The 27500-nt window shown below is 34.5% G+C and overlaps 1 protein-coding gene across 3 annotated transcripts in view; it reads left to right on the top strand.

The window, feature by feature from the left end:
• The window catches only part of Fbxl7 (F-box and leucine-rich repeat protein 7), a 788333-nt gene that overhangs the window by 344154 nt on the left and 416679 nt on the right, over positions 1 to 27500 (top strand). The window contains exon 1 of one of the 3 annotated variants that reach the window (XM_068381778.1): positions 458 to 1321. The exons of the other annotated variants lie outside the window; for them this stretch is intronic. Coding sequence (XP_068237879.1) covers positions 1000 to 1321 — 322 coding nt within the window. The 5' untranslated portion in view covers positions 458 to 999. Of the gene's footprint in view, positions 1 to 457; positions 1322 to 27500 lie in introns of those variants that run through there. 3 annotated transcript variants of the gene reach the window in all.

Below are 27500 nucleotides of genomic sequence, written 5' to 3'. Positions count from 1 at the left end.
GCAAATAGAAATACGGGTAAACCAGTAATATCTCCTTTTGTCTTTACTATTTAAGTAAATTGGGAAAATTTGTTAACTTGATGTACATAATTGCATTATATATCATTGATTTAGGCTGGTTTTTATTGTAATGTTGGTTCTGCGATTTTATGACACCTGCTTAGATTAATTATATCTCGGATACTGTGATTTTATGAAGTTGAAATAAAGTTACTAATTACATTTCATTCTTAATTTTAAATCAAAAGGCTAGACAGAAAGGATGCTATTAAAAACATGACGATATCAGTGTGAAGACACGGATTACTATTTGTTTCCCCAATGATTATTATAACGATTTAAGTCTGTTCGAATATTTTATATTGTTTTTTCGTAGTTGAAAGTGAGTTGAGGTAGTCTGTACTGGTAACCAGTTATTTAAGTATTCATGTGTGTTCATATGAATTCTGTCGTTACCTACCAAGAAAAATTAGTAATTGGATAAGAGTTCCTAAAATTATAAGCGTTGTGTGTGAGTGTTTGTGGTGGCACCCTGTTTACTATAGTGAAAGTTTGATAAATTAATTCAATAAATTAGGATAATGGATCGAATGATGGTAGATAATCACTTGGGATGAACTTGAAAAATTCACCCGACTTACGCCATAGAACTCACGCGATGGAATAAGGAGAATATGTTCAAATAACTTGGATGATTTAGTAGTAAGGACTTTAATATAATCAAAAGAACCTGTTTATTTTTTACATTCAAGCACCGATGACTAACTCGAATGCTGGTGGATAGTTTTTCCTTATTTAACTAGTAAAATTAGCTCGACAAATGGGACAATATTCGTGAATGAACTTGGAAAAGGAATTTGAATAAACAAAGAAATTTTATATTGATGAATCTAACTAGTTTATTCAAATAACCTCCAATACTTACATTGATGATCGTGGATTATGAACCCAATAATTCTAAATTATTTACGCGAACCTTCTTGAAATAACACGACTCGAATGAGCTTGAACTGGCTAGGTGGTGAAGGAGCAGAGATCTCCCATCATCATCATCATCAGCAACCACACCACCATCGCTGCTGTTGCCCTTCGCAAGAACAGCAGCTCGCGAATCGCCAGCAGAACTGTCAGGAGCAGCAGCAGCCTCCTCCTTCGGGGACTTCGTCTGTATTATCCTCTGTATCGACGACCATTGGGTGTTGGCAGACTCGCTGTATCATGTATTGTTACCAGCCCCTCTTCAGGAGGCGAAGAGTCAAGAAACGCCAACCCCATCCACACCAGACATGCTGCGCCCCTCAACACACCTGCAGGATTCAAGGTAGGGTCCTCTGCTGTACGGCCTATGTCAGGTGTCCTTTGCCCTTTCATTTCTATTCAAGGGATAATCTGGGGGTGAAAATTGGGTCTTCTTTTCATAACGTATTAATCTTTCCAATTACATATACGCATACACACACTTTCTCTCTCTCTCTCTCTCTCTCTCTCTCTCTCTCTCTCTCTCTCTCTCTCTCTCTCTCTCTCTCTCTCTCTCTCTCTCTCGATATCACGCTTTATGTAGGATATTGAACATTTTAGGTAAGGAATTTCTTATCGTTTAAAAAAAAAAAAGCTGTGTGTAGTTATGTTAAGAATACACAGGAGGAGAAAGATATTCAGCTAAAATTTACGTATCTGTATTGATATTTATTTGGTTTGTTATCCAGGATTTATAAAAAATAATATTGATATAGTCAACATATAGCAATGAAGAATACAAAGAATGAAAGAGTTAATATATTAAAGGTCTAAGTTATGGTCAACTGGGAAAGTCTGCGGTATGTATTTGCCAGATTTCATTGCGATATGTTAACTGCTCATAGCTTTATACAGTATATATGTACTGTATATATGTGTGTGGGGGGGTTTTATATATATACATACATACATATATATATATATATATATATATATATATATATATATATATTTTATGTGTGTATATGTATATATACATATATACTGTATACGTATAATGTATTTAATTACCTTTCATTCATTATCTGATATAAACAACTAAATAATTAAGATGCTAAATAGGAGAGCGGTGTCCCATATACAAATCTCGTTACTATTATAGCTCCTTGATATTTGAAGTGATGAACCTTATACTTCCAAGTACATCTGTAAGTAATTTAGTAACGCTATTGTCAATATGAAACCTCACATCTCTGCAAGATAAGTTAAAAGAACCATGAAAATCCCTAATGTTACTAAGGAATACAAAATGGTAGGGACAGTGGAAAGAGTAAGAAATTGGAACTCTAGGGGGTTTTCAATGTTGATATATCTATGACTCATCATTTAGGATCAGAGGATAATAGATAAACGTTGAGCAATACGAGATCAGTGGTTTTTTTTTTCTTTCTAGTTCGAAAAAAATCAAAGGGGTGTTAACCGGATTATGATCATTGAAATTAATTTCAGACCTATTTTGAGGTGGTAATTAGCAGTTTACAACTATCAGATTGCTTTGCTAAAGAGATCAATTTTACCAGAAAATTTACTTGATTTTCGGGGCTCTCCCATAATTAGGGTTTCCCAGATTGAACATTTCCTTTCAATAAAATTATGTCGATTAGTGCCTTTTTAGTTATTGTCAATAATGAATTTTGCTGTTAGTTTGTAGTAACGCGTTTATAATTGTGACTTATTTTGTGAAGATTTTTTAAATCCTATATTTTGGCTAAATTTATGGAGGGGGGTTCAGGGGCCTGGGGTAGCTACCCTATCTACCCTTTTGCAAAAAAAAAAAAAAAAAAAAAAAAAAAAAAAAAAAAAAAAAAAAAAAAAAAAAAAACACCACCTTGCTCGAAGATAGGGTTTAAACAACAGTGAGTGGCTTGGAGGTGAAGGAGCAAGAAATTTGGAGGGTTGAATAATAGACAAAAGAATACGCAGCTGATCTTTGATAGAGGGGAGGGTTAGTGTACGTCGTATAGAAGGCACAGTTCAGAAAACCAGAGATGCGGAAGGGAGCAGATATTAGCCCATTAGCAATGACTATGCTGCATCAGTTAGGGAAAATGCTAAGAAGGATTTTTTTCTTTTTTTCGCTGGTTATCTTTGGAGCTGATTATAGGTCTTCCACTGTCTGGGGTTATAGTTCTCTTGCTTAAGGATACACCCAGGCACTCTATTCTGTTTTTCCTTATTTCTTTTCCTCGCAGGGATATTTTCCACATTAGACCTCTTGGGCTTATATCATCCTACTTATCCAAGTGGGGTTGTACCTTAGCTAGTGATAATAGTATACATGAAGTAAGCACGGGTGAATTCTGTGTAATAGGGTCGTGGTTCTATTAGATCATTTCTTGCAGAGTTCTGTTTTCTTCTGAATCGTCTGGACTATCTTTCACGTGTCTTAGGGAAGCCTTTTGAAGTCATTTCTAATTATAAAATCTTCCTCCCACATTCATAACACGTTTTTGCTTTTAATGAATTATTTACACTTGAGTTGTTAAATCTATAAAAATGAGAGATTTGTAATTTACCCTTTTTATTTTCATTTGCTATCTTATGCGAATGAATAATAGATTATTCAAACAAGTAGTTAAATGTAGAAAAGGGACATTGATTTATTATATTTACCCTCTTCATTTTCCTTCTCATATATGTATGGGAATGAATACGAGTTTTGATACCATTGTCATGCTAATGCCAAAAGTGTATAAAGTTCTATACAGGTATGCCTGTATGTACATGTGTTTGTATGCGTACTGCCAGATCTTCTGCTGGTAAGAAGAGAAGAGCAGGGGAGTGAAAGTTGAAGTGGGCACTTCATTCTCCTTGATTGGGTATGTCCTAAGGAGCAACTATTACAGCTGTCTTGTCGATTGTTCTTCCTCTCCCCTGACGTACAAACCGGATTAATTTTTATGGCCATCATAAGGATTTTAATTTTTTGTTTTTTCAAGTTTTATCATTTTTATTGGAAGTGGTTTTTCTTTTCATCTCTTCATATGAAGTTTGTATTCGTGTTTTGAATTCAGCTTCGAGTTACTATTTTATTTAATTGCTTACTATAGTGTTTGGTTCTTACTTTTCAAGGTGTTGTGTCTTTCATCGGTTCCATAAAGGATTTTGCATTTTCGTCGTGTATGACCATTTTCTAATTTGTGTATGTCGTATTTATTTGAAGCTTTAATTAGTCAGTTTTTTACAAGTTCTGTTTTTTATACCTATTTATATCTCATGTTTATGTTGATTTTTTATTTGGGAATTTTTTATGAACAGTAGTTTTGTAAAATGATCGAGTGTCCAATTAGATGTCTTACACAAATACACACACACACACACACACACACACACACACACACATATATATATATATATATATATATATATATATATATATATATATATATATATATATATATATATATATATGTATTTATATATATATATATATATATATATATATATGTATGTATGTATATGTATATATAAGAAAGAGACAAATTCGTTTTAGCAGCTTCATTAAAGTATTACCGGAATGTTTTTAAGTAATTACGACGATCTGTATCAGAGTAGAATTGAAGAAAACGTAAGCTAAAAAATACAAGTGGAATCAAGTGGAAAAATTTGAAATATAGTATGCAATAAATAGTACGGATATACTGAGGTAATCTTTGTAACCTTGCGTGCGCCGCGTCCGGTAATTAATGATACTGCACCGTACTCCAGTAGGTCAACAAATGTAAACGCTTCAGTATTACAGGATTGGAAACATTCCTGCCTGGCGAATTGCCGGACTGGGGTTCGAGTCTAGCTCAAACTCGTCAAGTTTCCTTTAGTGTCAGCAACCTCACCATCCGCATCCGTGTCAGCTAAGGATAGGAGTTTGGGGGATCTATAGGTCTACCTGCTGAGTCATCAACGGCCATTGGGTGAAGAGGGTTCAGTCTAGGGAATTGGCCTGCTAACTAAGACATGGTCACCGTCCCTTGTCTTCGCCATTCATGAGTGACATTTTAACCACAAATCTTTAAATATGCAGTTACAAGATTATGAGTGAATTTCACCATGCTTTATTTCCCCACAAAGGAATTCATTTATAGGTATAACTACCTAAAAACGAATTAAAGATACATTCAAAGTAAACAATTTTCAAAATATCTTCTCTCTCTCTCTCTCTCTCTCTCTCTCTCTCTCTCTCTCTCTCTCTCTCTCTCTCTCTCTCTCTCTCTCTCTCTCTCTCTCTCTCTCTCTCTCTGTATATATATATATATATATATATATATATATATATATATATATATATATATATATATATATTATATATATAAAGATAGATAGATATAGATAGATATATGCAGTATATATATACATATATATATATATATATATATATATATATATATATATATATATACATATATATGTATGTGTGTATATGTATATATGCGAGTGTGTGTAAATACTGTATATATGTCTATATACTGTAGTTTTTTAACAAGGTGAAAAAGAAACATGACACATGTAAAATATTATTCATATGGAATTTCAATCTCTCTGCTGGGTTTACGTTATGTTAACATGAATCTTTGCTTTTCTGTCATTGCAAAATTATATATGATGTATAGAGCTTGGGAATACAAGAAAAGAATCCATTGAAAATATAGCCATACAGATTCTATAGAGGTATGCTAGGATTGAATGGTAAGGATATTTATTAAAGATATTTCCATAATCATTTTTACAATTTATTCGATTGTATGAAATATCATTATAAATTACATTTCATAAAGGATTTTTATCAATTGTGTAGGAGTCTAAAGTAAATGCTTCAACTTAGAAGTTGACTTCCAAGGCTTTTGAATAATGCAAGATTGCTAGTGGATATTAGATTAATTTTTCATTGTAACGTTATACGATTTCAAGTTATGATCGTAATAATCATTATTACTTACTTTTATTGCAAAACTGCAGATAACAGAGAAAGCTATCTCAGCATAATGTATCTAGACGATGGATATTATTATTATTATTATTATTATTATTATTATTATTATTATTATTATTAGCTAAGCTACAACCCGAGCTGGAAAAGCAGGATGCTATAAGCCCAAGGGCTCCAAAAGGGAAAAATAGCCCAGTGAGGAAAGGAAACAAAGAAATAAATAAACTACAAGAGAAGTAATAAACAATTGAAATAATATCCCTCAAGAACAGTAACTACATTTCATATATAAACTATAAAAACTTAAATAAAAGAGAAAGAGAAACAAGATTAGCGTACCCGAGTGTACCCTCAAGCAAGAGAAAGAGGCTATGGCACTACCCAAGGCTAGAGAATTTAGTCCTAACAACTTGAACACTTTTAGATATCGATATTAATATACATTGCGCTTACCATTGAAAGGAGATAAATTATTTTAACACAAATATTGTGAATAGTGAACTATACTATTCCATCGATGTTTGCCGGGAAATTTGTATCCAATACAGTAAGCTTGAATATAGCGATGCGTATGTATACTATTTAGCACTGTTATAAGTACATATATTTATACCACTGTAATGCAGATAGTTAATCTAGACGAAAATATAATGCTAAATTAGAAAGAAATGCACTAAAATAGATTGTTACGTTATTTGATATTGGTACTACATACAAATTTTGCCAACAACGCTTGTGGTCGATCCTACAAATTTTTCATAGTTTTTGTGCTGAAAAAAGTTTTTTCTCATCGCTTTCTTTGTTATAGCTTTTTTTTGTATACAGAAGTTTGCTTTTTTATGTTCATGAACGTACGCTCAGAGACTTAGGATACAAGGGAGAGTAGAGAAACGTCTTTCGTTTGTTTTCCTGAGAGAATAGAGGCTATCGGTATGTATTACTCTTTTAGTAAGAAACAGTGTGAAGTTTGCCGCATCATTTCGGGCTGCCACAGAGACCATCTTTAAAGAAAACGGGGATTTTGTATTTGTGTCTGGTATTTCAGATCTCGTGTTTGAAAGATTTTGCTTTTTCTTCCTGGAATTCCCTTCAGCCTTTCCTTGATTAACCTTAGTTAATAGCCCTCCCAATTCCAATATTTAGTATGAATACTTTAACTTTATGCAGTATTCTTCTTTCAAGCATACATAAATCTCTTGATTTTTTTTTTCAGAAAAAAGTGGCTTTTCTTGATCTCCATATTAAAACGTTGCTGTTCTGCTATATATTGTTAAATTATGCCTTTTATATTTTTTTCTTATATGTTATTTTATCATCAATTTCTCTTCACACTTCACCCTGTTTCATCTTTATTTTCATGTGAGAATTCTATTTTGCGGTACCTTGCTTTGTAAGTTAATAAATGTTCTTCTTAGTTTTATTTCATATAGTTGTGAGCATATCATTGGTAATGACAAGAGGGAATCCACTCAGAAGCAAGATTTGACTGTCTTGTCCTTCCAATGACATGTCGTGACGCCCATTGACGTCACTATAAAGAAAAAAGGAGGCCTTCGATGGTCACAGAATTCACAAAATATTCTATCTCACGGTTCTCACCTCATTTCGGGCCATACTCTCATTTACTTCTTCATAGTGTCCCCTTATATTTTTAACAATTTATTCAAACTTAAGCAGAGGTAACCTCATTATACTTCAGATATATGTCAAGTTTTCACTGGGTTTTATTGATCGTAGATTGTGGACTGCATTAGGCTAGCCAGGGCACCAGTCACCTGTTGAGATACTACTGCCAGAGAGTTATTGGATCTTATTACTGGAGAGGCAATACGACATTAAATCCCTCTCTCTAGTTACGGCTCGTTTTGTCATTTGCCTACGCATACAATGGGTAGTCTGGCATATTCTTTCCAAATTCTCCTCTGTCGTCATACACCTGACAAACACTGAGATTACCAAACAATTCTTCCTCGCTCAAGGGCTTAACTACTGCACTGATTGTTCAGTGGCTACTTTACTCTTGGTAAGGGTAGGAGAGACCCTTTAGTAGTGATAAGTAGCTCTTCTGAGAGAAGGACACTCCAAAATGTGAATTGAATTTTTTTTTTTTGTGACTACTTGCTCCTACTAATCCGAACCTTTACTTTATTTTTGCTTTAATTCTAAAGGGCCAAATATTAATCAAACATTCGACATTTATGATTTCCTAAGTCTAGAGACATTTGTATGTATTCACATTTTAACCTCACATGCGTATATTTTCTCCGTAGCATTTCATGTTAAGAAGAAAAGTTTGCTTTTATTTCTTGTTTTTTAGAGGTGTAGTAGGTTTCGGTTGCTTTTTTGTTTATGCACAATTTCTCATAGCATTTTTTTTCTCTTTCATATGCAAAGATTTATCTTCCTTTCTAAAGAAAACTCTTTAGCTCAGCATAATCAGCTTGATAGGGATTCAAGTTTGTCAATTTTTTCTTGAATAAGTGATACACACACACGTACACACACACACACACGTACACACACACACACACACACATATATATATATATATATATATATATATATATATATATATATATATATATATATATATACTGTATATATTGTGTGGGTGTGGGTGTGAGTGGGTAGGGTGCATACGTATGAGGGACATGTTATTCTTTATTTTGTTCACGATATATTTTCTTCTTTAATGTTGTTATATCATTTTGGGTCCAATTTGAACATTACTCTAAACGTTTCTGCAGCTCCTGGCAATAAAGGGAAGGTACGATGGTAAAACGAGCCAGAGCTTATGGCAACCCCTCCCCCCACTCTCTGTTTCTCTAACGGGTCTTGTTTAGTGTCCTCCCCCGTTTCCTCTTCCTTCTCTCCCCCTTTATCTCACTGACTATTCCCTCCACCTCCCCTTTCGCCAGTCCGTCGGGTCCTCCTCCTCCTCCTCCTCTTCCGAGAACAGGATCAGGAACCTGCTTGATATGTTCACATGTGACGTATAAGACCCTCCCCGGTCTCCACCCCTCCTCCCTTCGTGCAAACCATTACCTGATAAGCCACAATATTTTTACGGCCGAATATGCCAAGGCCTTTTTTTTTTACCTGGAAGATTTCAAAAGGGGTCCAGTTGACAGGACGACCTTTTGGCAAAATAGTCTTCAAAAGACATTTCTTCTCACGTCAAGTGAAATCAGCGTCCAAGGAACTTGGGTCGTCAGTCGTGGCATCGGAGACACCTGCTTAAAAAGTTCTCTTTTTAATATCGCAGTTGAACAGTCGGTTGGAACTGGAACGTTTTGTTCGCATCTTGGCTGAATCTTTGCTGAAGATTCTCACTTGGCTGAGCTTAAAAAATGGCATCGCTGATGCATTTTGAGATAACCATTGAATTAAGCAACTCCTGGTTTAAGGTGTTTTAGTTTTGCTGTCCACATTTGCTTTCAGAGTCGATGTGACCCGAGGGCCAATTGGCATGTTCTCTCTACAGTATACCAGGGAACCTTCAGTCAATCTCTATAGTATAAAGGTGTCGTAGATTCAGCTAGCCCAAAAGGATATATGAAATTAATATCAGAGATTCCTTAAAAGGCCGCTCATGAAAGCAAAGGCAAAAGACAGTGACAATGCCCTTGAGACTGACCATATATCCATATGATCAGCGCCCTGCCCCTCTCCATCCAAGCTAGGACCAGGGAGGGCCAGGCAATGACTGTTGATGACTCGGCAGATACACCTCAAACCTCCCATCCTTAGCTCACAGGGATGGTGAGGTAGCAGGCACTACAAGAAACTCCCGAATCTGGTCGTGACTCAATCTTCAGTCCAGCAGAACGACAAGCAAGGACGTTTTCAATAGGCCTCCATAACCTTTGACAGAAATGCAAGTTTTTTTTTTTAGCTAATTAAGCATTATAATAATAGCGTAAATGCAAAGTTTATTTTTATAATTTTTTATAGATATTTACTTATTCGCTATGATGAATCAAAGCAGCCACTGGGATCAATGATAATCACTTCCATTAAGTATTTATTTTGAGATTCTTTGTTACTTGGGTTACGCTAAAAGTCATTATTAGATTTTTACAAATATTTAAACAAAAGGTGGCTCTCATGACTGGCTAGAAGTTATTAAATTTTGAGAGAGAGAGAGAGAGAGAGAGAGAGAGAGAGAGAGAGAGAGAGACTGGAATGTAACTTTTTGGGGCTCTTTAGCCAGTCGTAGTTGAGTTTCTGACCTCCAAGCGCATTTGCTCAACGTTTTTGTAAACTTACGGATTTCCTTTACACAATTGTCAGTATTAAGAAAATCTAGTACGAGTGTACAGGTAAATTTGTATGTGAAACACTATCTTAGTCAATGAGAGAAACAATTTTCTCAAAGTGATTTTTTAACCAGACACTATTATTGAACAATCAGGTATTTTCGTCCTCATACTTTGTACCTCGTTTTCATTCCATCGGATATCTGGTTTCATAGAGACTCCCAGCTACATGTACAGTACCAGGTCTATAAGGTTTATTTTCCGTTTCAAGTAAATGATTTTTTTAACCTACTTATGATAGTATCTTTTGTTTTGGAAAAAGCTATAATGTTACCGTAGTTTGAGGCAAATTTTTAACCAAAATTACGTAATTACCTCTTTTCAAAGTATTGAATCATCCGATGTAAAGAAAGATGTTTGACAAATGTGGCTTTCGTCTACGTATATTATTGATTGATTCTTGCTCACGCTATTAAATGAGGGATTTCCTTCAATGAATAATCTGAATAATTTCAGCTGGCTCTTTTTTTCTTTTCCGATTTATATACACAATGAATGAAACAAAAAGACCACAAAATTACTTATATTTTAATGAAAGTTTTATTTTTTCTAAAGGTAAACTATATATGAGACAACCGGTATAGGGAAGTTATGAATTGAGAATAGCGTGTAAGACTAAGAAACTGAAATTTGTTATTATGTGCTAAACGGTCAGTAAAAATGAATTTATAGCTATACATTTAATGCTATTCAGTAGGCTTAGCAGCGATGTGGAATTTTAGCCTGAATGACAAAAAAAAGTAAAAAAAAAACACAATGATTATCATAGTAATTGTCTTTTAATTGTTATAAAATGTACATTTGTTAAAACAAATTAAAGCTTTTCTAGGTGTAAAAGAAAACAATAACCATCTGAGAGTTGTTTTACCGGTTTGTTATATTGAATCATAAGCTAAAAGAAATTATAAATTTCTAAGTTTTTTTTAAGTTATCAGGCCTTATGGATTATTTACAATATATTAGATTTTATTTTCTTGCGTAGAAAGTCGTTGCATATTTTCAAGTGCTGTTTTGGTAATTCTCTTGACCATGTTATAATAATTGAATCTAATAAGGTGACAGATTAAACATTCATTGGTGTATGTCTTCCTTTGCATACATGATACTAGAGCAACAGTTTGCGAGTTTCTTCAAGTTATTCACCTCAGAAATGAATGAAATGGAGGTACATGATTGCTGTACTCCAGTATTATCCAGAGGAAAGGGAGAATTTTAAGCTCGTTAGGAATCTGAATTATTCAAATATGCGTTATTAGAAATATGATATCAAAATATGGTGTATATTTTTTCAAGCAAAGTGTGTATTCTACTATTGATTATATAAAATTGTGATTGACTAGAATTTAGATTTAATACTTTTGGGCGCAGTTCGAATCCTGGTCATGGTGCTTTCACTTCAATGTAATTCTTCGTAGATACAATTTATCACTTGGTACAGTGAATTCGTTACTAAGGAATATTTGAGGTTTAGTAAAAAAAAAATTACGTGTGAATTAGTATGAAAGCTATTTTTCATACATGAATACATTCATGCATGCATATATTTATTTATAAAATAAGTGTCTGTATATATATATATATATATATATATATATATATATATATATATATATATATATATATATATATATATATATATATATATATATATATATATACATACATACATACATACATACATACGCACACGCTCGTTCGCTCTTGCACACACTTTAAATATACATACATACATATATATATATATATATATATATATATATATATATATATATATATATATATATATATATATATATATGAATGCATTGCATACATACCTTGCGCCCCTCTACTGCACTTTACAGAGTGATATGAACAGCTTAGTGGTTTGTATCGACGGACTTTGTAAACGGGATCCGAACAGTACCTGATTTATGCTGTTCCTAACGATGGGGCTGGGTCAAAAATGCATTCGTCTACCACATTCATACTTAACCAACCAGTTGAATCGTAAATACAGATCTGAATTATCCATGAGGCTGACAAGGCTGAATCATCCTAGAAACCCAGGGAGAGCAGGGACGCACGAAGACCAGAGACCCATAGAACTTTTTTTCTTTTAGCGTTGAATGTGAAAACTATGGATTATTTACTTCAGTTGTTATATCATTGTGATAAATTGTACGAAAAAGAGCGTGAAATGGTTTGGGGGGGAGGGGTGGCTGTTGGGAGATTTTGAAAGTTCCAAAGAAGCTCAAAGCCTCGGGCTCCATACAGCAATACGTGAATGGATACCACATATAAATAGCTTCTGCAACTCTCTTGAACGTTTTTTCTCCTTTCTCACACACACAAGTTAATTGAAATTATCTATCTTGATATATTAAACAATAATAAAGATCCCTGACAAAAATATCATTATTGTCAATTTCTGTGCCAGCTAGGTAATACCCTTCAGATTGAGTAGCTGGGCAGCTGTCGCAATAGTCCTATTTGATTTTGGCATACCGAAAGGATAAGGGGAAATGCAAAAAAGGTTGACCTAAAACTGAAGTAAGAGACAAATCAGTAGTAGGAGTAATAAAGGTCTCGTTCGGCAATAGGAAACTGAATGTACCAAGTCGAGAGAGAGAGAGAGAGAGAGAGAGAGAGAGAGAGAGAGAGAGAGAGAGAGAGAGAGATATCAAAATACCTTCTGGCGCTGGATTATTCCAAACTCCCATGGAATAAGACTTTTCTTTCTTTTTTTTTTTTGCTAATTTTCATTGATACATTCACTTTACAATATTCCAATCGAGTTAAAAGATATTGAAATAATAACTCTCCTCAAGGAATTTTTTTTTTTTTATTTTTTTTTTATTTTGTAATCATACATATCCATCGAATTGTAAAGAATGTTGATCCCTTTATAAATTTGTTTTAATCAATATATGAGTAAATATACATTTTTATATTTATAAACAAGATATTTACCGTCTCTTCAATTTATTCGATTCATTTTCCAATTCTGTAATGACCTTCCTATTGTATTTGCGGTTTTATCCTGATCTACAACTTTCTCTAAGAGTTGAATCTAACTGGTATAAGATAGAATATTAATTATTATTAATGATGATAAATTAAGATACAACGAGAAATTAGATAGTAAATCATAACTCGTTGTAGATACTGACCGGCCCTCGTCTGCATGGTTCTGATTGTTGGTCTGTTTAGGCCTAGGGTTCTCTTGCTTGGGGGTACACTCGGGCACACTATTCTGTCTTATTGCTCTTCCCCTTTTTTTGGTGGTCTTTAAATTTTATAAAGGATATATTTATTTGAATGTTGTTTTTGTTTAAAAAATATTTTGTTTTTCCTTAATTTCCTTTCCTCACTGGGCTATTTTTCCTGTTGGAGCCCTTGGCCTTATAGCATCCTGCTTTTCCAACTAGGGTTGTAGCTTAGCAATTATTATTAATAATAATAATAATGTTAATAATAATAGTGGACAGAATGTGATTTCTCTTAATCCTGGCAATATGTTTTTCATGAATTAAAAGGGATTATAAGGTTCTTTACAATGGATGGTTTTCATCAAGCTAAAATTATATCAGGATAATTGTAGCGAAGTCTTTTCCTTCCATTTTATTTATATATCCATTCTGAAAAATCCTTTTATCAGTGGGGCTACCTTAACTTGGTGTAAGGGTTTTTGCATTGCCATAATCGGCAAAGCTGTACTAATCATGGCCACCCAAACAAGGTTGGTTTGCTGTGAGCTATCTAACTAAAGTCTCCCACCATCACTAATCCGCCCTGACCAGCGTGGTAATGAAATCTGACCAAACCCCAGACATTAATAAAGATATGCCTGAGGCCTTTGTCCTGCAGTGGACTAGAAACGACTGTATTTGCTGTTGTTATTATTATAAACAGATACTCGTGTACATTGAACGAGTAGTCTTAATATCCCACCCTTATTTTTTCCTCTTGTGTAACCAAGAAATTCCATTCCTTGAATAATGTGTATAAATTACTTGTGTGTTGTACATGAATATTTGCATCCGCTCCTTTTACTATATTGCAAAATATCGAAATAGATTTATTATTTTCATGGTATTGCCCGATTTGTTAAACTGCCATTTTTTATACTAAATATTTCAAAGTTACCAGGCATTTAAGTAAGACTTTGATTACTACTATTGGGAGCTGGAAAAGCGCTTTTCATTGATAATAATTTATTATTATTATTATTATTATTATTATTATTATTATTATTATTATTATTATTATTATTATTATTATTGTTGTTGTTGTTGTTGCTGCTGTTAATACTGATGCAGTATTGTTGTTATTGTCTTCGTTATTATTATTATTATTATTATTATTATTATTATTACTAGTAGTAGTAGTAGTAGTAGTAGTAGTATCATTATTATTATTATTATTATTAATGATGTTTTTTCAATAAAAAATTAAATATATGTGGCTATGTTTGATTAATTATGATTTACGTTGTCTGTTTATGCATAAAAGAGAAACCTAACTAATGCTGAGAGAGAGAGAGAGAGAGAGAGAGAGAGAGAGAGAGAGAGAGAGAGAGAGAGAGAGAGAGATCGTTAACCGACTATCAACACCGTAGTTAAACCTAACTGCGCGGTCCTTTTGTACTGTGGCCAATCGATCCAAATCTGGGTTAATATATTTTTTTTCTTTTGCCATAAATTTCTCGGATCGTAATCGTAGCCATGTCACCAATCCCCTGCCCCTGGTTCTTCCCTATGCCCATGCCATCTGCTTCTTCTCCCTGCACCATACTCCTGCCCCTTCCCTCAGTCTTTTCCCCCTTCCTCTGCCCCCAGCCTTTTCCCCCTGCCCCTTTCCCATGCCTCTTCCGTATGCCCCTGCCATCTGCCTCTTCCCCCTGCACCATATCCCTTCCACTTCCCCTCAGTCTTTTCCCCCTGCCCCTGCCCCTTTCCTCTGCCTCTTCCCTATGTCTCGGCCATCTGCCTCTTTCCCCTGCACCATATCCCTTCCCCTTCCCCTAGCCTTTTCCCCCTGTCCTTACCTCCACCCCCTGCCCCTGCCTCAACCACCGCTCTTATCCCCTGCCTCTTCCCCCTGCATCGTCCCCCCTACCTCTTCCCCCAGCCCCTATCTCCATCCTCGTCCCCCTGACCCCTGCCTTTTCCGTATGCCCCCGCCCTCTACCTTTTCCCCCTGCTCCTTTTCTCTGCCTCTTCCCTCTGCCCCTTTCCCCTGCACCTTGCCTTTAACCCCTTCCCTTCCCCTTCCCGAAGTCTCGTCCCTAATAACATTGCGTTTGTGTGCGAGGAAGATGGCCAAGCGATGCGACTGGCTCTAATCGGTAGCATGGTCGAGGTCGTTACAGATAAACGTATCTGCACTGGAATGAGGATTTTAAAAATGGCGGTCAAGATCTCTCTCTCAAGAGACTGGTTCCGTCTGTTTTCACGCCTTTTATAGTTCATCTTTTGATCGGTTTTTTTTTCCGTAGCCTAACTATCTTTCGGTCAATTTGTAGGCGTCTCTTTTATGGTCTTTTCTTAGTGGGTTTCCATAGTTTTCAATTATTATTTTAGTCTCTGATTTATCTGGTTTTGTTCAAGTTCAACTTCCATAGGTTTTATATAGATGACGATATTAGAGACAAAGAGCTCTCTCTCTCTCTCTCTCTCTCTCTCTCTCTCTCTCTCTCTCTCTCTCTCTCTCTCTCTCTCTCGATGTCACCTCTAGTTAACGGAGATTCTGATAATGCTTAACGGGACCTTTTAACGCCTTACAGCGTGTGTGAAGCAATACCCTGATGAACAATGTTCGGAAGATTCTTCTTTGACCTCAATTCTAATTTTTATCAAACATTTAATCTTTTTTTTTTTTTTTACGCAACTCGTTCTTTATTATTCAGGTATTTATGTGTGTGTTTTGTGTGTGCTTTTACTTGGTCTCAATACTGTTGTACTAACAGTATTTAAATTGTAGTTATACGACACGTATATCTCTAGGATGAACGGGTTTTTCTTTTTTGGGGGGCAGGTGTAAATCCGAGACGGGCAAAATGTATAAACGTTTATTTATGATTAATTAACCCCTTGCAATAAGAAGAATAGCATGGTCTTATTACCTACCAATGTGGATGACAAGACTTGATCGCCTGTTTACTAAGATTTCATAATGGATGAAAATGTTTACCGCGTAACTAGTTTGCTTTTTATAGATTTACATACGCTGTTAAAAATTTGTCATAAAAACGGTAAAAATCCTAGAATAAATTTAGCTAGAAGTCATGTTACGGTCACCAACACGTAAAATGTAATAATTGAGTATGGTAAAATTACGGTCGCCTGTATTTTACGGAAATACGGCTGAGAACAGTATATTTTTACGGAGAATTTCCGATTAGAATTACATTATTTTAACAGTGTAGGTAAAGATTACACAACAAACATGTGAATCATTTGACGACAATTTTCAAAGGTTCTCTTGATTTCGGGATTAATTTTTTGTCCATATCTTTATATTTTTACCATTTAGGTCTGTGGTTCAATCCCAGCCTGCTTACAGTAAAAGACCAAACTGTAAATGAGTATTAACGTCAGCTGGGTTTAAGGTTAGCATACCTGTTATCAAGAAACGTGTGGCGCTGAATGGCTCCCTAGGCCCCAGCTACACTACAAACCTAGCAACAGGCGAGGGATGTGCATCTTAATCCTTGAAAACTTCATAAGAACTATGTAGCCCTTAGTGGCCTCCTCTAAAGGGCAAAAAAAAGGCGTATGGTGAAAACATACGTGCGAAGATTATTATTATTATTATTATTATTATTATTATTATTATTATTATTATTTAGTCTTGACAACTGGAAGATCGTATAAATTAGCCCTTAACCAACCAACCCTATTAAATTTGTCCGCTTATGTAAGACTATAATAAAAGGTAAAGAATGATTTTGGTGAATGCTCACAAAACCACATGGAAACTTACGCGCACGCGCGCACACACACATACACACGCACACACGTATATATATATATATATATATATATATATATATATATATATATATATATATATATATATATATATATATATATATATATATATATATATATATATATTGATAGACAGATATGACAGCAAGCCGGGAGGAAAAATGAAAACGAAAATATAACCGAGCCCTTCCGTGACTATTACAACGCAAGGTCTTGTGATTTAAAAATACACTTAGAGTGCAAAGAAACCAGAAACAAGCAAAACAGAAATATAAAAAATACTTAAATGCTATTTTTTTTTTGTAAATGTTAACTACCAATAATTCATCCGGGGTATACTGTATATACATACTGGTCTGGTGTTAAGCAGTTCGTCATACCTTAGCATGTTTCAGGGATATTTCGTTTAGCAATATCTTTGGAGAAAACAGATTTTTTAACATCTCTCCAATCAACAGTGCGGTTTTAATACTTTATATGTTGAAAAAGGCTGCTGGCAATATTACTCTTTCTTAGATTTTATATGTTTTTTTTTAATCTTGTTTCTAGGGCTTTTCCATTTTGTCCAATATATACTTTGCCACATTGATTGCTTGAAATTTCGTAAATGCAACCGTTTATCTGCTTTGTTGACTTTGAATGATATATTCTGTAGTGTTTTGTTTTTTGAAAATTACATTAATTCCAATTGGTTTCAATATTTCCGGTAGAAGCACAAACTGTTTAAAAAAAAGGTATGTACAGTATGTATATATATATATATATATATATATATATATATATATATATATATATACAAATATTTATATATATATATATATATAAATATGTATATATATATATATATATATATATATATATAAATATATATATATATATATATATATATATATATATATATATATATATATATATATATATATATATATCCGAGAGAGTTGAAATAGAATTAGCAGAACTATTCTAAACAATAAACACTAAAAACCCAAAACATTCTTAAACACAATCCGACCAAAATTAAGGAAACACTAAAGAAAGGAAGAAATGAAGGACAAGAAGACTTGGAACAGGGCACCAAGAGATGTTTGCTTTAAAAGGTGGAAATGGAAATATTATTAACAAAAGAGATGGCATGATAAAAATGGCAGAGGATTTCTATATAATGCTATACATTTGTGATATAAGAAATAACTTTCTCAATAGAAATAATGAAACGAGATGGTAGCAATCATAACAATAGGAAAAGTGAAGAAAGCATTTAAGGGCACGAAAAGAGGTAAAGCAGTAGGATTTGATAATAGATGGAGATTTCATATTAGCAAAACTTGCTGAACTTTACACAAAATGTCTACAAAAATGCCCTATACCAACTACTTGGAAAAACTATTTAATTATACTAATGCATAAAAAGGCAGACACAAAAGACCTGAAAAGTTACCGCCCAGTACGTTTACTCTCATTAATATATGACATATTTACAAAGATCATATTTGGCCGAATAGAAAGATACCTAGAATTTAATCAACCAAGACAGCAGGTAGGATTTAGAAATGGATATTCAACAACTAATCATATCCAAGTAATTAACCAGCTTATGGAAAAATCAATTGAGTTTGATAAACCACTATGTATGGCTCTTATAAACTAAGAGAAAGCTCTTTATTCTGTCAAAACTTTAGCAGTAATGAAAGTCTTTTAAAGACAAGGAGTATATGTACCGAAACTACAGCAATCCTAACACTACATAAAGATAGTGAGAAAATCCCGACTAAATTATTTACACCTTGCCTAGATGAAGTTTTCAAGAATTTAGACTGGGGAAATGTTAGGATTAATATTAATGGGGAATACCTCAACAACTTAGGCTCAGCAGATAATATAGTGCACTTCTGTTTAGTGAATCATAGGAGAAATTGCAAAAGATGATACAAGATTCGTATAGAGAAAGTAGAATTGTAGGACTGAAAATTAATATACATACTTAAGAAAGAGAGTAAATGTTTCCCGGTTTATGAGACAGAAGTTAAAAGATTTAGCATTGGGTGGAGAGCTTTTGATAAACAAAATGAGATAATGAAAAGTAAAATGCCAGTTTCTCTAAAAGGAAAAGTATTTAATCAGATGATCCTACCAGTATTAACTTACGCATCAGAAACTTTGAGCCTTACTAATGCCTTAGAACACAAGCTATTTACAACTCAAAGACCTATGGAAAGAATAATGATGGAAGTAACACTAAGAGACAGAAAAATAGAAAATGGATAAAAGAGCAATCTAAAGTAGAAAATATTCTAAAAAGAAATGGACGTAGGCAGAACATATAATGAGAATGACAGACAATAGATGGACAAAAAGAACAACAATGACATTGCAAACGAAGCAGGGGAAGGAAAATAAGACTAAGTATTGACGAGCTAAGGAAATTTGATGTTATAGACTGGCATAGAAAGACCATAAACAGACAGGAGGGAAGGACATGTCTGATATCCTTGTTCTGCATTAGACTAGCAACGGCTGATGATATATGAATTAATAAGTAAATATATATGTATATATATATATATATATATATATATATATGTGTGTGTGTGTGTGTGTATATATACATATATATGTATATTATAATATACAGTATATATACATATGTGTATATATATATATATATATATATATATATATATGTATATATATATATACGTATATATACATATACATGTATATATATATATATATATATATATATATATATATATATATATATATATATGTATGTATATGTATATATATGTATATATATATATATATATATATATATATATATATATATATATATATAAGAGAGAGAAAGAGAGCGCGCTCCACGTATATGATAAGGAAATTTAGGGCACCGCTGTGTAACTGGCTCAAGGGTTAGAAAACTGCCTGCGGCAAACTGGTAGAGTTAATAATGAAATCCCATACTGCAGCTTCGATAAGGTTATCCGTTGATAACCTTAACAATAAATGCATCCCGTAAAACAACGTAAAAAAAGTAGATAGTTACACATGTGTGCCCTGCTACGAAAAATATAGTAATTTTGCCTTGACCTCACAATCTGTTAATTAGTGGAAATAGGATAAATAGCAAAATTATATTACTTTTAAGAACTATAGGTGATAATTATGTAATGGCAAATTAAATAAATCATGCAAATTTATACGGCTGATATGTGAGATAATCACTATTTGACTACAAATAAAAACAATATACAGGTCGTTGTGCGTTCTTTCGTCATCGCTGGCACTCTCGTATTCCCTTTTCTGCCAAGTAAACGTGCAATTTTACAAGTCGTTGGAGCTACTGAGGCCATTCAACATAGAGACAAGTGGAAGGAAACATCGGGGTAAAATCTGATACGTTGCGCAATGAGACAATTAAGGGAGACATTTGAACAAATAAACTTTTAGAATGAGATGTAATCATGTGGCCTTTAGTTACCAGCTTGGTGAGCACTCATTCTGATTGCAACCGGGACTTTCTAGGGAGAAGGTGATGAAAGGTACATATGAGTAAATTTGGTTTAGTTAGGAAAAGTACAAATTACCTCCAAATTTTTAATTCATTGCGGCACAAATAAAAAACTTCTCCCTTTACAAAGAAGTCTCATCCTTAGTTGGGAAAATGTCCCTATTCCAACTGGCTGCGTATTTGACCAGGGATACCAAAACTTTGACCGTTGTGAGTGTTGCAGTTAAGGTTCCTTACACCTCGTGTTTAAGTGATTTCAAAATACCAGTGGGTCCATGCCCAGTGCAGTACAGGGTGCAAAGCAGAAAATATGTGTGAGTTAACCATTAGGTAGATATATATCAATGGGTTTGCCTGGTTACAACACACTCCCCCTCATAAAGAGAGTGTGGAATGATACTTCTATTCTCTTTAGTAGAACAGCCACTGGCTAAGTGGAGCTTCCTTGCAAGCGAATCAATTCCTGTTGACAGGGTTTTGATACTGTGCCCCAAGAAAGGGTAAGATGAAAAGGCCTGTCAGTCTTCCCTTTCATCCAAGTGTAACATGTAGCCTCCATCCTTGATTCGATTCCCATGGTTCTGTGAGAGAATCTAAGGATAATATACCACCAGCTGTGTAGCTAGCTACTACAGGTCCTAGCATCAAGGTGTTTAGGGGCCTGTGGATGGATTCCCGCTAGTAATGGGCAGTAAATGTGGTGTATCGTTTCCAGACACCTACATCTCAAAGATTCTTAAGGAATGCCAGGGTTGTGCTGACTCGTCTGACATCATAAGTTTATCTCGAGTTCTCCTTCAGGCAATAGGTGATGGTATTTAATAAGTAAGGTCAATAAATTGCCTTAGCCATGGGGAGATCATATTTAGTTGTCTTTTTCTTGACTCTCCCCGTGCTGGCAAACAGGTGCTGAAGGTATGACTGTATGATTAAGTAGTCTGTGTCTGTTTAAGGTAGCGCATCAGTAGTTACCAAAGCAAAGGACACAAGAGCAGCTAAGCAGGATCGTCAGTTACTGTTCTGAGGCTCACCACCTGACGTGAAGAAAATCTGGAACTGGGAACTGACGGATTCTTGGTTTTAGCTTTAACCTCCATGACGAAGGAAGCCGAGATATATCCCCTGCGTTTGGTATGAGAGACACTGAAGGTGCAATCATGAAGTTCGCTAATCTGTTTGGAGGAGGATAAGGCGAGCAAGAAAACATTTTTGAGGGTAAGGTTCCTGTCTGAGGCAAGCCTCAAAGATTCATAAGGAGCCCTCTTAAGGGTTGGCAAGGCCTTTGTAATGTTTCAGTATGGTGGTCTCACTTCTATTGGAGGGCATGACTACTCAAGACTCCATATGAGTATAGAGAGTTCTGCCAAGGAGAAAGTTTCAAGTCCTTTCAGCCTAAAGATATAGCTGAAGGCAGAATGATAGTCTTTAGCCACTGGTACTACACAGAGCTTTTCATTTTGGAGGTAAAGTAAAATTCAGCTATACTTATACTGTACCTAAAATAGAGGCTCAGAGAGGAGACACACCCCTCTTACAACCCCAACCTCAGAGGCTAATCAGCTCGGCTAGATGCACAGAAGTTGAAGATTTCCGAATGTGTTCCGCCCTCTGTCACGCCGTCTTCCTCCGAGAGGTGATGTTGGATAACCTTCGCCCATGACGACATAGGTTCCACTGAGCTGTGGAATATCTGGTCATATGGTCAGTATAACATGTCGGGAAGAGGAGGCAAGTCTCATGGAGTCCTTGTATGAGGGAGTAGAAGGTCCAGGTGGCATTCTACTTCGGGCCATTTGGGGCTACAAGACTCAATTGAGAATGGAAGTGGACCAAACTCAGTTCAAGACACTCTTGTCAGATAGAATTACGGAACCGCATAGAAGCCGAGAATATCCACATGTTAGAAGGCATCTTTAAACACTGCTTCCGGGACTAGCCTCAGTAAGCAGTATATCGGAGGCTTTCAGTTAGAACTGATGTGATCAAGTCGACTGCTTAGGGACTCCACAGTCATGATCCTGTTTAATATCTGAGGATACAAAGATCATTTTGATCCAAGACTCTGTATCTCCCTGCTCAGCTTGACCTTCATAAAGCTCTTCTTCGCCTGGAATAGAGCGGGCTGTTAAAAAGGTATAGTTAAGCTCCACCCACTAATAGAACGAAATGAGGGTCCCCGGGCGTACGGACATGTTTACCCTGGCATCGACGCTTTCGACCTGTCCATTGTCTCACACTTCCACCATACCAGGTCCTCCTCTATCGGCTCTAATGATAGAGGAGGGAGGCTGTTTTGCTCCCCGTGTCTCTTAATGTGTCATTGACGAGTTCGTAACTATCAATGACATAACACTACCATTTACGAGCAAAAAATAAATTGTACGGCCACAGAGTCTAAGAAGAAAAAGAAAAGACATTACCATACTGCACGCCAAAGGGAATTTCTTAACGGTACGGGCCATACAAATTGCGTGATGAGACTACTTCGGAGGGGAAAAATTGGGTCTTAGGGTTTTGTTTACATGGGTACTTCTTCCGAATAAGTTATCACTTATTCCAATTTTCCTCTCTGATTTCTCTTTGGTATTTTATTTATTTTAGTATATTGAAAGGTTCGTTTGGTGACTTAATGTTTTTCCCTTTTTTTAAAAGACTTTTCCAATAGGAGAAAATTTTACCAAAAAAATAAGAGTTTTACACGTCAGCTAAACAAGGGCCACTAGAGTTAGGATTGCATTAGCCCTGAGATAAACAGCCCATTATTAATTTCTGGTAACACTCGCACAAACACACACACATACAAGAATACACCTATCCAATGTTCCACCTCCGTAAAAAAAAAAAAAAAAAAAAAATTCAGCAGAATTAAATGCCTCATACATTTTTACGTGCGATTATCCATTTAGTTGGCTAGGTAGATTATAACACTTCAGAGAGCCAATTAGTTCTTCCATACACCCAGTGGAACGCTGGTCGCCCATACTACAGATCATATTATGCACTGAAAACGTTTTTACTTGTTTCTTCCTACCTGCGGTAAATATTTAGTGTAGTGTTCTTGTGATTTTGTAATATAATATATATATATATATACTGTATATATATAAATATATATATATATATACACTATATATATAGATATGTATATATATATACATACACACATATGTATATGTATATATATATATATATATATACACAGATATGTATGTATATATATATATATATATATGTGTGTGTATGTGTATGCGTATGCGTGTGTATGTGTATAGTGCTTATGTTACTAAATAAGTATTTGAATGCCATTTGTAATCAGAGAGTCTGCTATACACACCTTTTCAATATACTGTATATATATATATATATATATATATACATATATATATATTATATAAAACAACACCGACAACAACAGCAAAAAAATCATTTTCTATTCCACTGGAGGACAAAGTCCTCAGACATGGCCTTATTCATGTCTGTGATTTGGCCAGTTTTCATCACCATGCTGGCTAATCGGAATTGGTGGTATTTGGAGACTTCATTCTGACCGCTCACAGCAAACCCACCACTAGTATGGGTTGCCCTGACTAGTACATCTTTGCTGATCATGACTATATACTATGGCTTTAACCAGGTTAAGGTATCCCCTCTCAGAAAGGTATATATTTTGTATATTATACATACACACACACACACACACATATATATATATATATATATGTATATATATATATATATTTGCTGTCTACGCTTTTTAGACGTCGCTGATATATTTTTTATTCATTATATATATATATATATATATATGTGGTGTAATATATATATCTATATATATCTATCTATCTATCTATCTATATATATATATATATATATACTTGTGTTTGTATTTTTCTCATTTTGAATAAAGAAAAATTTACTAAATTTACTTGACAAACTTCGGATTGTATTGCTAGGTGATTTGTTAGGCGGAAGGAATGTGTATAAATATTCACAAGGTTGGAATGTTATCAGAGGTTAATACATTGTGAATAATTTTAATTGTAAAAGTAATAATATTAGACAACCTAAATTCGATGAATTATAGAAAGTTATTTATTTCCAGATATATATTTAAGCAGAGTTTATTTATGTTCAGTATATATATTGTCGTTCATTTCTCACAATCTTATGGACTTTCATTTCTCAGACGAACTTACACTTACAACTCAAAAAAAACTGGCATATTTAAGTATAACTTTTTATTCTCTTTCCTTTTTCTACATATATATATATATATATATATATAGATAGATATACAGTATATATATATACATATTTTATATGTATTTGTATATGTATATATATATATATATATATATTATATATATATACATATACATATATATGTGTGTGTGTATGAATATGCATCCTTTATACGTCACTTCCTCATACAGTCCTCGCCTCTAGATTAAAATTTCCTTCAGGAGCCATAATTAAACCTTTATATGACCAAAGTCAAAACCCATGTGCAATAATGTCCATCGAACGAAGTCTTCCTTCAGAGATCGTCATTGCCTTAGAATGACTATTAATGATAAGCAGATATTCACAGTAGGCATAATGAAGGAGACTAGCATTATTTGGACCCCTGTCTCACCAGACTTACTCTGGCTGAATAGGGCCACCCTTTGATATCAGAAGTCGATTGATCTCGCTCGAGTCCAGTTATCTTTTATAGCATTCCAGAGCAGGGTTCTCGGTTGCCAACCAGGCTTTTTATGGAAGCTTTCTCTCTCTCTCTCTCTCTCTCTCTCTCTCTCTCTCTCTCTCTTTCCTACTCGGTTGTTGATCTTACTCCCCGATATTAGCCTTAAAAGTATAAGAATCATATATTTATTTGTTTCACGCTCTCTCATTTTAGTGTAAATACCATAATCTCCCTATATTTAAATATTTAGTCTCTCTCTCTCTCTCTCTCCTCTCTCTCTCTCTCTCTCTCTCTCTCCTACTATATCAATAACATTTCTCGGTTGTTGATCTTACTCCCCGTTATTAGCCTTAAAAGTATAAGAATCATATATTTATTTGTTTCAACACTCTCTCATTTTAGTGTAAATACCATAATCTCTCTATATTTAAATATTTACTCTCTCTCTCTCTCTCTCTCTCTCTCTCTCTCTCTCTCTCATACTATATCTCTTAACTTTTTCGTTTGTTGATCTTACATAACATTATTAGCTTAAAAGTATAAGAATTATATATTTATTAGTTTCTCTTGCTCTCATTAATAGTACAAATTCTAATAATGTCTTTATACACAGATATTATATAGTCTTCTCTCTCTCTCTCCCCTCTCTCTCTCTCTCTCTCTCTCTCTCTCTCTCCCCTTATTCCTTTACATACTTTCAATTATGTGGTCGAGTAAAAAAGCAAGCTTTGTTTTCAGCGGTGCATGTGTAGGGCACTAAACTACTATATCACACCACAGGATTCCTACAACTCCATGACTTCAACTTCGACTCCTACACTTTCCCCCTCCACATCACCTCCTACTGCCCCCCCCCCCCTTTTTTTCTCCCTCTGTGACCTACCCTCCCTTATGCTTTGCCTTCTTCTACCTCTTCCATACATCTCCCTTCATCAGACATTTTGAGTTATGATTCTTTCAAATTATTGCTTTGTGCCATTCTCTCTCTCTCTCTCTCTCTCTCTCTCTCTCTCTCTCATTGGAAATGTCACTGATTCATTACTTCGCTTGTAGTTAATTCATTTCCCCCGGCTATTCTTCCCCTGTTGGAGCCCTTGAGCTTATAGTATCCTGCTTTTCCAACTAGTGCTGTAGCTGAGCTAATAATAATAATAATAATAATAATAATAATAAATAATAATAACGACATATGTTAACGAGTTCTTTCGTAAGTGTTACTAACGCTGCGCCGATTTCGGTCACGGAAGATATGTTTCTTTCAATTAAAAAGTAGAATCTGTAGAGATTTAGTACTGACGTACGAATCCAAAGAAATCTGTAGTAATTGAAAGTTAATGGACGTGAGGGATTATCAAAACACTTTATATATTGTAAAAATTACGAGTCTCTCTCTCTCTCTCTCTCTCTCTCTCTCTCTCTCTCACACACACACACACACATTGGAAATGTCACTAATTTTTCTATAGAATTCGGTGGTCTAATCGTACCATTCTCTATTCCTGTATTACTAAGATTATATATGGATTTGCACAAACTTTAGACTTTTAAACAGTAAACAAAGATTTTGTCTTTATGCATACAGTACGTCTTACGATTCAAAGTTGCACCACTCGCTAAGAAACCTCAAAGTTATCATTTTACTTTGATCCGCAACTGACCGCCCCCCCCCCCCCCCTACTTAAAGTAAATAAAGGAAGTGAACATATTTGTGTGATTCTTTAAGCTTAAATTTTTCTTCAACAAGTGGGAAAATTAAATGACTAAATAAAAGTTTGATTTATAGTTGCATAATCTGTACAAAAGGAAAAATATCCTTCGAATAAAGGTAGTAAAATAATTATGCTGTTGTGTCAACATACAATGTTTTAATTATCCTTTATCAGAGAAAATATAAATGCTACAAAATTCCTGAATATTGATAGTGCAGTGTTAGGAGAGCGATATCCAAGGAGAATTAGACATTTTAGAAAGTGATTAAAAGAAACCAACATAAGGAAACATTAATGCAAGGAAACCTATGATTTTTAGAGCAGCTATAACGTTGCAAATTAATCTAGCAACAACAAAAACT

This window comes from Palaemon carinicauda, chromosome 1 (assembly GCF_036898095.1).
Source record: "Palaemon carinicauda isolate YSFRI2023 chromosome 1, ASM3689809v2, whole genome shotgun sequence".
Lineage (NCBI taxonomy): Eukaryota > Metazoa > Arthropoda > Malacostraca > Decapoda > Palaemonidae > Palaemon > Palaemon carinicauda.
The sequence above is the reverse complement of the archived record's forward strand: the minus strand, read 5'-3'. Positions and strand labels throughout refer to the sequence as shown.